The following is a 13,085-nucleotide window of genomic DNA, read 5'->3' as shown; positions in this document are numbered from 1 at the left end:
AAACCGCTATTGGAAAATAAAAAATTCTCCTCCACTTGCAGATGCTTTTGTTGAGACGAATGCTGATCACATTTCTTTTAGTAAAAATAAAAAATTGCTTATATATACTGTACCTTTTGGATCACTAATAAAACCACACAGAGTTATAATACCCGATTATACAGAATATGATCATATAAACCATACCCTTTTAAAATCTATATTGGGTGGATTAGTCAATAAGATATTTATTTATACAGATGGATCCAAAACAAAAGACGGAGTTGGTTGTGAAGTTTTTATTCAAAATACAAAACAATCATTTATGTTTAAATTACCACCAATATGTAGCATATGTGGTCTGTACTTTTGTATGGATGTGAAACTTGGACTTTAAACGCCGATATCATGAATAAAATCGAGGCGTTTGAGATGTGGTTGTATCGAAGGATACTAAAAATTCCATGGACTAGCAGAACCAGAAACGAAGAAGTTCTTCGAAGAATGGGACATCAACGAACTCTATTAAATATTATTAAGAGGCGTAAACTAGAATATCTTGGACATATGATCAGAGGACCAAGATAATATGAGTTCCTTCGGCTAATTCTCAACGGTAAAATTAAAGGAAAGAAATTGATAGGACGGAAGAAACTCTCTTGGTTGAGGAATTTGCGGCAGTGGACAGGTTTGACAGCGGACCAATTGCTACACGTAGCGCAAGACCGAGATCAGTATAAAAATATTATAAGCATGGTAGTCGCCGACGTTCCGTAGGGATATGGCACTCTAAGAAGAAGAATGTAGCATATATATACTGCTGAACTTATAGAAAATTTAAAGGACATTACTTGGTTAATATCAAATAATTTACGAGAGGTAGTTTTACTAACTGATTCTAAGTCAGCCTTGGAGTCAATAAAAAGCATAAAATTTGAAAGAATGAAATGTCCTATATTATTCAATTTAAAAAAATTGATAGCAGATTTAAATATAACATTTGTATGGGTCAAACATCATATAGGGTCATATAGATATACTAGGTAATAAAAAAGCTTATAGTTTGGCCAAGAAGGCAGTACAAAACGGAGATCATTGTAATATTTGTACATCACCAGACGTCTCTAATTTAATAAAAAATAAAATAATGTTAAAATGGAAACGACAGTGAGAAAACGTTGTAGAAAACTCACAAAATACGTATTTTAAAATACATCCAACCCTACCATCTCCACCCCAATAGATTTTCAACTATTCCACTTCAAAATTCTTTTCGGCAAGTGTTTTTCGACTTAAAACAAATCATGCGCGATTTTAATCGCACTTTGCTAAGCTGGGCATTATACAGTCATCGGCCTGTAGTTGTGATCAGAACTCTTATGGAGATCTAAACCATATATTCTTCGGTTGCAAAAAACATTAAAAAAAATCCGATGATTGAAATATCTTCCATTAAATCTATCACACATTTTGTTAACTGCCAATAGAAACACCTCAGAACTTCTAGTAAATTCTAGTAAAATAGTATAAAACTCTGTATTTATATTATAAGAAAAGATCTGTATACAACTTTCTGTGACAAATGGACTTAATTCCGTGCCATTATCTTTCCACATACAATAATAAGGTAATATCTAGATTTTGACAGGTATTTTTCACTTAAATTATCCTAAAAGTTTTATGACAGTTAGTGAAGTAGGCCTACAGGGGAAACCACGGAAAAAAAATACAAGTGTACACAAGTGCACTACCTCCTAGGTGACGTGGAAATATGGGAAATGTGTGTATTACATGTATATTGTGACTCTTTTAATAGCGATATCACAGGAATGGTAACTCTTAGGAAAAAAATCATAAAGACCATCATTATAGAGATATTTAAGATCTACAACTTTGGCTTAAGGTTTTTTTGGTAAAACTGTTTCCAAAGTAATCCAAAAAACCTCAAATATTTCCTCAAACCTCAAAACTTTCACCCCGAATAACTTTTCTAGCATACATACAATCGAAGGAGATTTGTAAAACTTTATTTGTAATGGTAAACCCCAGCTCACCAATAATATTTGGCTTTTCGGTAATTTTTGTTATTTTAAATATCTATATTGACCGGAGTATATTATGATGTATTGTATTTAAGGTTTTTTAAGGTGGTCATATTAAAGTTGAGTAAACATTCAGATAAGAAGGCATTAACTATTATATTTTTCTGTATTGACTAACCCTGTATTTAGACCTTAGCTATAGTGAAGTCGTTTTACCCTGTCGTATTTCGGATTGACGCCCGAAAAATAATTTATGACTCTAGTTACAGCCACTCTGTTATGCTTTCCTTTTTCTACCTGCTTTGTGGTACCGAACCTCCTACTGGTAGGCTGTAGTATTTTAGGATAAATCAGCGCTACCAAAACAATTCTTTTATAAATCGTGAAAAAACGCAAATTGGATGCTTTGTGATGATAATTTATTGAAAAAACTTATTATAATTTTATTTCAAATAAAATTGTCTCGAGAAGTGCATCAATTCCTTGCGGTCACATAACTGGATAATTTTAGTTATTATATTTGCAAAAATAGTAAACAGTCTGCGGAGTCGGACTCATCGGCCAATCACCGACGCGCCCTGCCACCGAGGCCCCGCCCCCTCGTGAATATATTCAGAGAGCTCCGAAAAATCTTGCTATTAGTATTTAACGATCGCCGGTTTTCAATAGTGACAATGGATAACGTATAAGAAAACGATAGAACACCTAAATATAAGTTTTTATCTCCGAGTGAGCGTCGAATTGTGTTGAAAGTGGAAAATTATTTTACTTTAGAAAAAATCAACATGAAACCAATTACATCAGTACTGGCAGCAAGTGCAGCTTGTGGAATTTTAGAACGGACCTTGCAAAGATTGCGCAAAATGAGTGAGGAGGAGTTAAGTAAGGAAAATAAAAGGATTCGTTTGCATCCAAAAACCCTCGATTTGCCATGAGGTATTAAAATCTCAATCAGAAATATCATTTATGACATGTACAAAGCAAAAGAACATGTTACAAGAAAGACACTTATTCAAAAAATAAAAGACAGAGAACTTTGTGATATGGGTTTGACCAGTTTATCCCAAGTATTAAAAGCTATGGGTTTTAGATACAAAAAAAACCAATAATCGTAAAGTGTTGTGCGAGCTGTCCAATGTTTTTGAAAAAAGGTGGAAATTTATAAGAAACTATTTAAAAAACAAGAATTTCGAATTTGCCAGACAATTTGCGTTTCTTGACGAAACGTGGATTTTTGCGAAAGGAAATAATACCAAATCATCCTGGCAAGATGATTCTACCAAATGCTATACGAGTACTAGTGCGAGTAATGGCAACAGATATATTATATTGCATGCAGGAAATACGGTAGGTTTTATACCCAATGCTAGTCTTATATTTTCTTCGACAAAAAAAACTGGTGATTACCACGGAAATATGAACGCCGATATTTTTGAACATTGGTTTAAGGAAAAATTATTAAAAAATCTGGAAAAACCGTCATTAATAGTCTTAGACAATGCTTCGTATCACACCAGAGAGGAGGACAAGTTTATCACAAGCAGCTGGAAAAAAGAAGACATAAGAAAGTGTCTGTCGGAGAAAACTATAGAACACGAACATCTAGTTTTAAAAGCTGAATTATTAAATAAGTTCAAAGAACACATTACTGAAAAAAAAATTGTCGTTCACCAAATGGCACTAAAATATGGTCATGAGGTCCTAAGACTACCACCATATCACTGCCATTACAATCCAATTGAATTGGTGTGGGGCATCACTAAAAACTACTATGATAAACATGCATGTAAGACCACCGACGAAGCCAGCGTTTTACAACTCTGGCAAGATGCATTAAACCAAGTCAATGAGGAACAATGGCGGAAATGTATTGAGCAAACTGAAAAAAAAATTAGAGTCATATGAAATAGAACAAGTTATTGATGAAGTAAGACCTTTAATTATTCGTAATGATGAAAATTCAGATGAATCGGATGAGTCAGATAGTGATGATACCTGTCCATAGATTAAGACGTAGATAGAAAAATTAACACAGAAGGGTACCAACCACAAAAAAAAATAAAATAAAACAAAAACCGCATGCAGGAGACAGCCGGAGGCACGACGCTCTTGAATGCAAGCACCAAAAAAATTAGATTAGCAAGTAAGGTAGATTAAGGACATGACTGGGTATTAGACGACGGATGAAAGGATTCGATGCTTGCTCGCTTTCGAGTGCACTTGGTGCAGAAAAGGGAAAGCAAGTATCGGTACACACAACCATCATTAGATCGCCAAACAATTGCTTTGACCGGTAGTGATAAAGCCAAATGGGCTAACCTACCACTTAAATGTAAATATACGTAAATCTCCCATTGCCTGACGGGGGATACCGCGAAATAGTCGAGACCTGGCTCCGTAGACCAGGGGGCGGAGGAAAGCCGGGGCTGGTTGTACCGCAGAAGGACAACCTACCTCGGTGTGTTTGGGAAGATGTGTGTGGGAAGTAGGAATAAGTCTTTGTTCTATATAGATATATATTTTTATAGATATATTTATAAAATATATAAAAATAAAAATATAATACAAAATTTTGAACACCCAGTATTAACATTGGCAAATTTTTTTATGCTTCAATAAAAATAGAGTTTAGTACACGCTGAAAAATAATTGTTGTTTTTTTAGCATAAATATTATTCACAATATTAATTTTTGAAGTTGCATGTGTAATATGAAAAATTTTTCAAAAACTTTAAATATCTCAAAAACGGCTATTTTTTTCGAGAATGGTGTCCCAATAAAAATCGATCCAGAATTTTACGTAAATTCTAAAAAAAAATAACAAAAAGCACAGTTTCTATTTAAAATAAGAAACTTAATGGCGACTTCAGGTACAACCGGAAGTGCTAGAAGAATGCAAATATTTAAAAAATGAAGAATGCTTTGCATAACCCATTATTCCAAGTTTGCAGAAACCAGTGACGACCAGAACTTTGAAAACGTTTAACCAACATGTTACGTGAATGACTCTGTATATTTCATACTCAATGTTTATTAATTTACATTATGATATTCAATTATTATAAAACATAATACAAAGTTATTTTATTAAAAAAATTCCTAATGTCGTATTATCAAATTAAGAAAACCGTACATTTTTAATTTGAGAACCGCTGACTACCTGAGGCAAATCTGAACAGACACTTTTATTACTTATGCGACAGGCTAAAACGATTCTACTTTATAAAATTTGTGCTATCAATCATTTTTAAATGTACCATATATGGCGAATGAAATGGGTATGACAAGATAAGGGGGTTACCAAATAAAGTTTTTGTCAAAAGGGTTCCCCGATCTCAAAAAGTATGGTAAACACTGCTTTGGAAAACAAGTAATTAGATATTTCTCAAGTTATACAAAAAGCCTGATATGCAAGAATATATATATATATGTGGCTAAACACCCCTTTAGGGGTTACGCCGCTTACGCTCTCTAGATCTATGTTTTGAGGTAGATCAGTCCTCATGTTCCTTATTTAATTTTCTCAGTTATTTTTCTCCATTGTGTCCTATCTCTGGTTTTTCCTTTCCACTGTCGTATGCCCGCCTTGTTGAGATCATTTACAACTTCTTGTAACCATGTAGATCTTGGTCTTCCACGTCTTCTTTTGCCAGCTGGTGTCCATTCCAATATTGAGAATATCGTCGTAGTTGATCCTGATCTCCATACGTGTCCTAGCCATTTTGCTCTTTGTTGTTTTATTTTACACACTATATCTTCCTTAATTTCTTCCAGTAGCTCAAGGTTCGTTCTTTGTCTAAATTCATTTTCATTTATTTTTATTGGTCCCAGTATTGCTCTTAGTATTTTTCTTTCTTGTATTCTAAGGTTTTCCTCTTGTTTTTTTGTCATGCTGAGGGTTTCGGCTGCATACATCATCGTCGGTCGAATTATTGTTTTGTATACCTTCATTTTCGATTTCTTACTCAATAGTTTATTTTTTAGTAATTTCTTATTTGCATGGAAGGTCTTATTTGCTGTAATAATCCTTTCTTTGATTTCTGTTTCTCTTTCTCCATTGTTTGTTATTAATATTCCCAAGTACTTAAATTTTTCGACTTCTTCAAAAATGTATTCGCCTAGTCTAACCTTTTTGTTTTCGAAGTTTTTATCAAATCTCATTATTTTTGTTTTTTCTTGGTTTATTTTTAATCCCATTACTTTTCCTTCTGTTACCATTTCATTTAACATTTTTTCCATTGTTTTTCTATTTTTTGTTATTAGCACAATATCGTCAGCGTATGCTATTATTTGTCCTTCTCTAGTTCTAAGGGTACCTTTGTTTATTTTCCTGACGATGTATTCCAGGGCAAGATTAAACAAGGTTGCTGATAACGAATCTCCTTGTCTAACCCCTTTATTTATGACAAATTCTTCTGTGTCTCCTACTTGAGTTTTTATACTCACTACAGTTCTACTCATTGTCATTTTTATTAATCGTCTTAATTTGTTTTGTATTCCCATTTCTTTCAGAGCTACCATTAATTTTGATCTTTTTATTGTATCAAATGCTTGCTGAAAATCTATAAAAAGCAGTTCAATTTCTATTTTATATCCATGAGCTTTTTCCATAATTTGTTTAACTGTATGTATGGCATCTGTTGTAGACTTTCCCTTAATAAATCCGCATTGATAGTGTCCTATGATATTCGTCATAGCGTTGGTCAGTCTTCGATGTATTAAGGTCGACATAATTTTATATGCTGTGTTTAATAGCGTCAGTCCTCTGTAGTTATTACACATTTGTTGGTCTCCTTTTTTATGAATCGTGATAATTTGTCCTTTGTTCTATTCTTCCGGCATTTTTTCTTCGTCCCATATGTCTTTTATTAAATTGTACAGTTTTTCTTTTAATTCTTCACCACCATATTTTATAAGTTCCATATTGATCCCGTCTGATCCTGAAGATTTACCATTACGGCTGCTATTTATAATTTCCTCAACTTCCTCTTTTGTTGGTCTTTCTAGCTGGTTTCCTAACATCATTGTCTCTTCTTCTACGTTTTCATTTAGGTCTTGATCTTCTTGCTCTGTTAATAATTCTTTAAAATAGTGAGTCCAAATTTCTTTATACTCTTCATCATTTTCTGATACTTTTCCATTTTTATCTTTTATGCCTTTTATCTTTCCTTTAAAAGTTTTGTTTTGCTCGCTAATTTTCTTATAAAATGCTTTTGTGTTTCTGTTCTTACTTTCTTTTTCTATTTCTTTTATCTTATCATCTAACCAGGCACGTTTAATTTTCCTTATTTTTTTCTTACATTCATTCCTTATTCTATTGTATTCTTCCCTATAATCCTGTCTATTTGTTCTTATCCACATTTGTCTAATTTCTATCTTCTTTTTTAGCATGTTATGGCATTCTTCATTATACCATTCTTGTTTTTTTTTGTTTCTTTTTATTCCTATGTGTACATCCGCTGTTTCATTTATACATTTTTTTAAATTTCTCCATTCTGTTTCTATATCCTTTGTATATTTACACTGTTCCTTTAGTTTTTTGTTCATGTCATCAGCATACTTAATCCTTATGTCTGGAGCATTCAGTTTTTCTACGTACCATTTGTCTTTCATTGTCGTGTTTTTTAGAGTTCTTTTGACTTTTTGTTTTACCTTTGCAGTCACCATAAAATGATCTGTGTCTGCATGCGCACCTCTGTAAGTTCTCACGTCCGTAACCGATGTTTGTTTCCTTCTTGTAATCAGAATATGGTCTATTTGGGACCATGTTTTTTGGTCTGGGGAAATCCATGTTACTTTATGGTATTTAGGATGTTCGAAATTTGTACTAATGATAATCATATTGGTACTAGCTGCTAGGTTACATAATCTTTGACCATTGTCATTTGTTTTTTCGTGTAATGTGTGTTTACCTGCTACTTGGTTAATGTAGTCTTCCTTACCTACTTGGGCGTTAAAATCTCCCATTACCAGTATTGTGTCTTCTCTAGGTAAATTCTCCATTTCTCGTTCAAGTTCCTCATACATTTTGTCTTTTTCCTCCGCAGCAGCACTTTAAGTTGGAGCATATACGTTTATGATATGCAAGAATACTCAAAAATATTATATTTTTAAATTTAGCTATGTATGTTTTTTTAAAAACTATTTGTTCTTTTAAATATTCATTAACATTTTACTTCTTTATTTAGAAATTGATAATCCAACTTCAAATTGTACATCTACAATGTAGTTTAAGAGTAAAATAAAAATCACAAAAGTAATAAAAGATGTATTAGTGCAATTTCACATTACTCCACCTCTTTAATATTGATGTAAACCATAAATTATATGGCAAAACATCCAGGATCGTATATATATCACACACATTATGTATGTATTAAAAGTTGTTATGCTTATTGAAAACTTACATTATGCAGCCACGTGAGTTTCCTCCAAAGGGGGTTGGCAGTTACGTGGCACTCGAAGTAGACGTCGTCGCCCTCTTTGATGTCGTCGGCGTTGAGGGTGCTCCCCAGACACAGCGTCACAATAGGGGGGTCTGAAACACAAAACAGAGAGGTCCATTGTCAAAAGCGCCACGAGACTGCGAAGGAGAAGGTGATAGAGAAAAACTCCCAAGATACATAAATCATCAATGGACTAGTGTCAGACAATGCGTCAGTTGGTTCATGACAATTTTATTGCTCTGCTTTTAGGGTTGTATTTATGTTGTTTGAAATACTACTACAGCGAATATGCTGTTATTTATGACGGGAATTAAAAATAATAAAATGTAAATAAAAGGAAATCTGTGGTGAGTTATTTACTCTAAGTGGGAGCGTGGGATCAATATTACTAGCGAAATTATAAAGTAACTATAACTTTTTTGGTTTTTAATATTTTAATTTATTATTCTTCGAAATTCTCAAAAGCTATATCAATTATAAATCTGGACTTCGATTTTTGTATTTATGTAGTTTCATTTTTATTTGCAACTATCTGATGGATAAAAAGGTCTTACTATCTCATGCTTCTATTTAAAGGTGGAAATTTTTAAATCCATTAAAACTCTACACCGACACTTGTATATATTTAAGATAAATTATGACATAATCAAAAATTTTATATATATATATATATATATATATATATATATATATATATATATATATCGGTTTCAAAACGTCTTGCGTCGTTGTCCGATGCCTAATTTCCACGAATTTCTATCATTCCATTGTTCTTCGGTCAAGTCTCGGGAGCTCATTGCCTTTGTTATTCCCTCCTTCCATGTTCTTTTTGGTCTTCCTCGTTTCTTACGATTTGGTGGTATCCATTTCATGGCGATTTTTGGTAGTCTTGTTTCTGGCATTCTTTGAACATGGCCATACCATATAAGTTGTTTCCTTTCTATGTCTGTTGCCAGTGATCCATCTACCCCCATCCGATTTCTTATTTCATCGTTTCTAATTCTGTCTGCTCTAGATATTCGAAGTGATCGTCTAAATAAATCCATTTCTGTTGCTTCGAGTTTTCTTTTATTGCTTTCTGTTAGTCTCCATGTCTCTGTACCATAGGTTAAGCTGGTTTTTATGAGAGATTCATATATATTGTATTTTCGTCTTTTACCAATTTCTGAGCTCCAAAGAACTCCGTTAAGGCATCCAATTGTTCTACAGGCCTGGGTTATTCGTTTTCTAATTTCCCTATTGTCTGTGCCTGTGGTGTCGAAATCAATTCCTAGGTAGGTATATTCAGTGCAGAATGCAATTTCGGTTGTGTCCATCTGAATGTTGGATAGTTCTGCGCCTATTGGGAGATATTTTGTTTTTTGTGTATTGAGTTCTAAACCCCACTTCTTGTATTCTTCCTGTAGTTTTCTGGCCATATATGTCAGGTCTTCTTTATCGTTGGCTATAAGGACTTGATCGTCTGCAAACTGTAGGGTATATAGGCAAGTTTCTCCCAGGTCAATGCCCATTCCTCTGCACTTTCTTTTCCACTGATACAGTGCTTTCGCCACGTAGATTTTAAAAAATTTTATATATTTTTTAATTAGCAATATTATGTACTTGGTACCAAAGTGAAAAATGATGCGTTACTCCAAAGGCCAAAAAAACAACAACCACGTAGAACTTCCTTCATTATGGTAATTGAGAGACGCAATTACACCCTTAAGGTAAGGAGGTAAGGGGATAAGCTTAGTAATAGGGCGAATGAAGATTCCACTTTTCATGCGAACTTAAACTTCTCGGACGTTGTGATCTTTTCCTTCATATACTTCGGTCACCTGAGCTAGTGGTTAGTGTAAGGGAGGAGAGTCAAGGTTTTTGACGAATACTAAATCGTTGACTTTGATATTAGGAGATGAGTGAATCCATTTGGGTCGATTTTGGAGACGATTTAGGTAATATGACGTCCAACGTTACCAAAAGAGTTGCTGAATTTGAGTGCACTGCAAGAAATATCTACCTCTGGATACGATAACAAAGGAACACCTAATAAGAAGTGTCCTGAAGTAAGAAACTGTAGGTCTAATAAATAAGTAGACAATTGAAGTAGAGGGGGAGAGATGAGAACGGCCTCTACTTGAGTAATAATAGTGCAGAATTAAGTAACTACAGAGTTACCGGTGATATAAAACAAGACGACTTGGTACTTTTAATTGAGGTTTCCTGCAATCTAACACAGTGTGGGGATCTAGAAGTAATAAATTCCCCAGTGATGTTTTGGGAAGTAAAACACATGAGGCTGTGTTGAGAAATGCTTCTTAAGAAGAGTGAGATTATTATTGGCACCCACAAAATTAGTTGCATTGAAACTGTTAATAATGAATGGGATACTACGTCTAGCTATAAATCTTTTAAAACAAGCCACGAAAGCGTCTGTCGTAAGATTAGAAACTCCTTTGGTAGCTAAGCATAAAAATAATGCCATGTAACCTTTGGATATAGCAGCTCTTTTCAAGAAAGCGGATTTTGTGCAAAAGGGACCTTCAAAATTTATTCCGGTGTTTTCGAAAGGTCTTTTTGGTGTAACTCGTTCACGAGGGAGATCTACCATGATTTGGTTTAAGATGATGGAATTAAACCTAAAGCAAGCGTTGGATGAGTGTGTTGTACGTTTTATACACCTAAGTTCATCAAGGGACCACTATCTTAAGCGGACATTGTTCAGGGGAGTTTAAGAACCATCATGTCGCAGACGTTGGTGCTCTGAGGTGAGCAACAGCGTATGGAAGTGATTTCGAGCAGAGAGCAATAAGGGGTGCCGTTGATCCAAGGATATATCCGAATGCTCGAGTCGACCACCTACTCTAAGTAATGTGGATCTATCAATAAAGGGATTCAGTGAAGCAATTTGCTTATTAAGTAACAATCGACCTTGCGTCAGTGATAGTATTTCGGACTTCGTATGTACGCCATATATTTTTATAGTTTAGCCAAGTTAAGTGAATGATGAGAATCGAGATTGATGAGAAAATTTTTCTGAGTTTTGGTAAAAACATTAACATTTTTCTTTTTTTCATGGAGATTGACCATAGGTTCAAACGAGTTATCTTTAGACCATTCGCTAAATCAATCTAGAAGAAATGATGGTCCAGATGCCCAGAAAGATCTGGCCTGATCTGAAAGCTTGCCTCGACGTAAAAGGGCTACGGAATTGAGTTCAAACCCTATGTGCTTACACTTTGAGCAGGGGCAAGCGTGTTGGATTATTTTCACTCTGTTTGCAACAAAGGTGGACCATTTTTTGGAAGATAAGTGGGCAAAAGAGAGAGCTATCAGAGAATATGACCACAATATACTGTCACAAACCGCAAGAAAACGAGATATTATTGCATATAGTCTTGTGTAGAGACTGATTAAGAGAACCATTGCACACAACTCTAGTTTCGGTATAGTCAAAGGTTTTTTCGCTGAAGCTACACGCGATTTTGCAGCAATACGTTTAGATGGAACAGATAAATCAGAGTATTCTGCTTTTAAATATAACAAACATCCTTATTCCTGAGTACTGGCATCACAAAACCCATGTAATTTGACTTAAACTTCGTCTTTTTTGCCGATTATGTACCAAGGAACCGAACATGATGTCAGGTTAGGTTGGGTTAGGTTAAACTTAACAAGAACCAACTGTCTAGAAACTCGGAATCGGTTATAGTGTGATCCTAAAGAGATTTTTGAGAGATTAATTGAGAAATCCTAGAGGGTCATAGCAGTGTACTATGAGTACTATGAGTGTACAGAGAGAATCTTATATAATAATTAATGAGCGACTCTGGAATGGCAACTTGGAATTTATCAGTTTGTATTCCAAGTCAGTTTGTGTTCTGACTTGGATGTTGTGGAATACAGCAATCGGAATTCCACTTAATTACTGGCACCTTGCATAGCCATTTTTTTGAAAGAATATCCTTCAACGCGCTGCTAAACACTGCAGAGGAAGCAGCAAGAGATAAATTGGATCTAATCTTGTGTATGCTGAAACTAGCGACAGAAATAGTAGAGATTAACAAACGATCCAGTGAAATGATTTCTTATTCAGTACTGCAGCCTAATGAGATGAGTCGTCTGCGTAAGTTTAATACAATAGGGTATCTTGCACTAAGATGGGTGGGCCAAGTTATGCGGATGGATAAAAGTAATCCTTCTAAAATAACCATGTTGGTGCTGATGCCAAATAGGCTGGTCGGAAGAAGAAGAAAGGGGTGACCTAAACTTGGGCATCTGGACGATGTCCAAGACGATTTAAGGAAAATTGGAATAACAAGATAGACAAGATAGACCCTCGAAAAAGAAGGATGGAAGAATATTTTGAAACAAGGCAGAGCTCACGTATAGTGTACTTAGTAAAGGAAATGGAAGGCCATCAGCTTCCTTGACAGCATCCGTCTACAGTCGAGTATCGGATGACATTTGTCTTAACACCATTAATCATTTGATACAATGCATTTCAGATAAGAAAAAGAGAAGATGTGCGTTTAAAATATGATACTGGACTATGTACTTCTTGTTTGATACCGTTTCACTCTCGACAGTATAAATTTGTATAATTAACCAGTCATAATTACATTTTTTTATGAAT

The 13,085-nt window shown here is 34.5% G+C and overlaps 1 protein-coding gene across 1 annotated transcript in view; it reads right to left on the bottom strand.

The window, feature by feature from the left end:
* Positions 1–13,085, bottom strand: part of side-II (sidestep II transmembrane protein) — a 686,092-nt gene that overhangs the window by 165,736 nt on the left and 507,271 nt on the right. Inside the window, exon 7 of the mRNA XM_072533588.1 lies at positions 8,429–8,559. Coding sequence (XP_072389689.1) covers positions 8,429–8,559 — 131 coding nt within the window. The remainder of the gene's footprint in view (positions 1–8,428; positions 8,560–13,085) is intronic.

This window comes from Diabrotica undecimpunctata, chromosome 5 (genome assembly GCF_040954645.1).
Source record: "Diabrotica undecimpunctata isolate CICGRU chromosome 5, icDiaUnde3, whole genome shotgun sequence".
NCBI lineage: Eukaryota > Metazoa > Arthropoda > Insecta > Coleoptera > Chrysomelidae > Diabrotica > Diabrotica undecimpunctata.
This window is presented reverse-complemented; position numbering and strand designations above follow the sequence as displayed.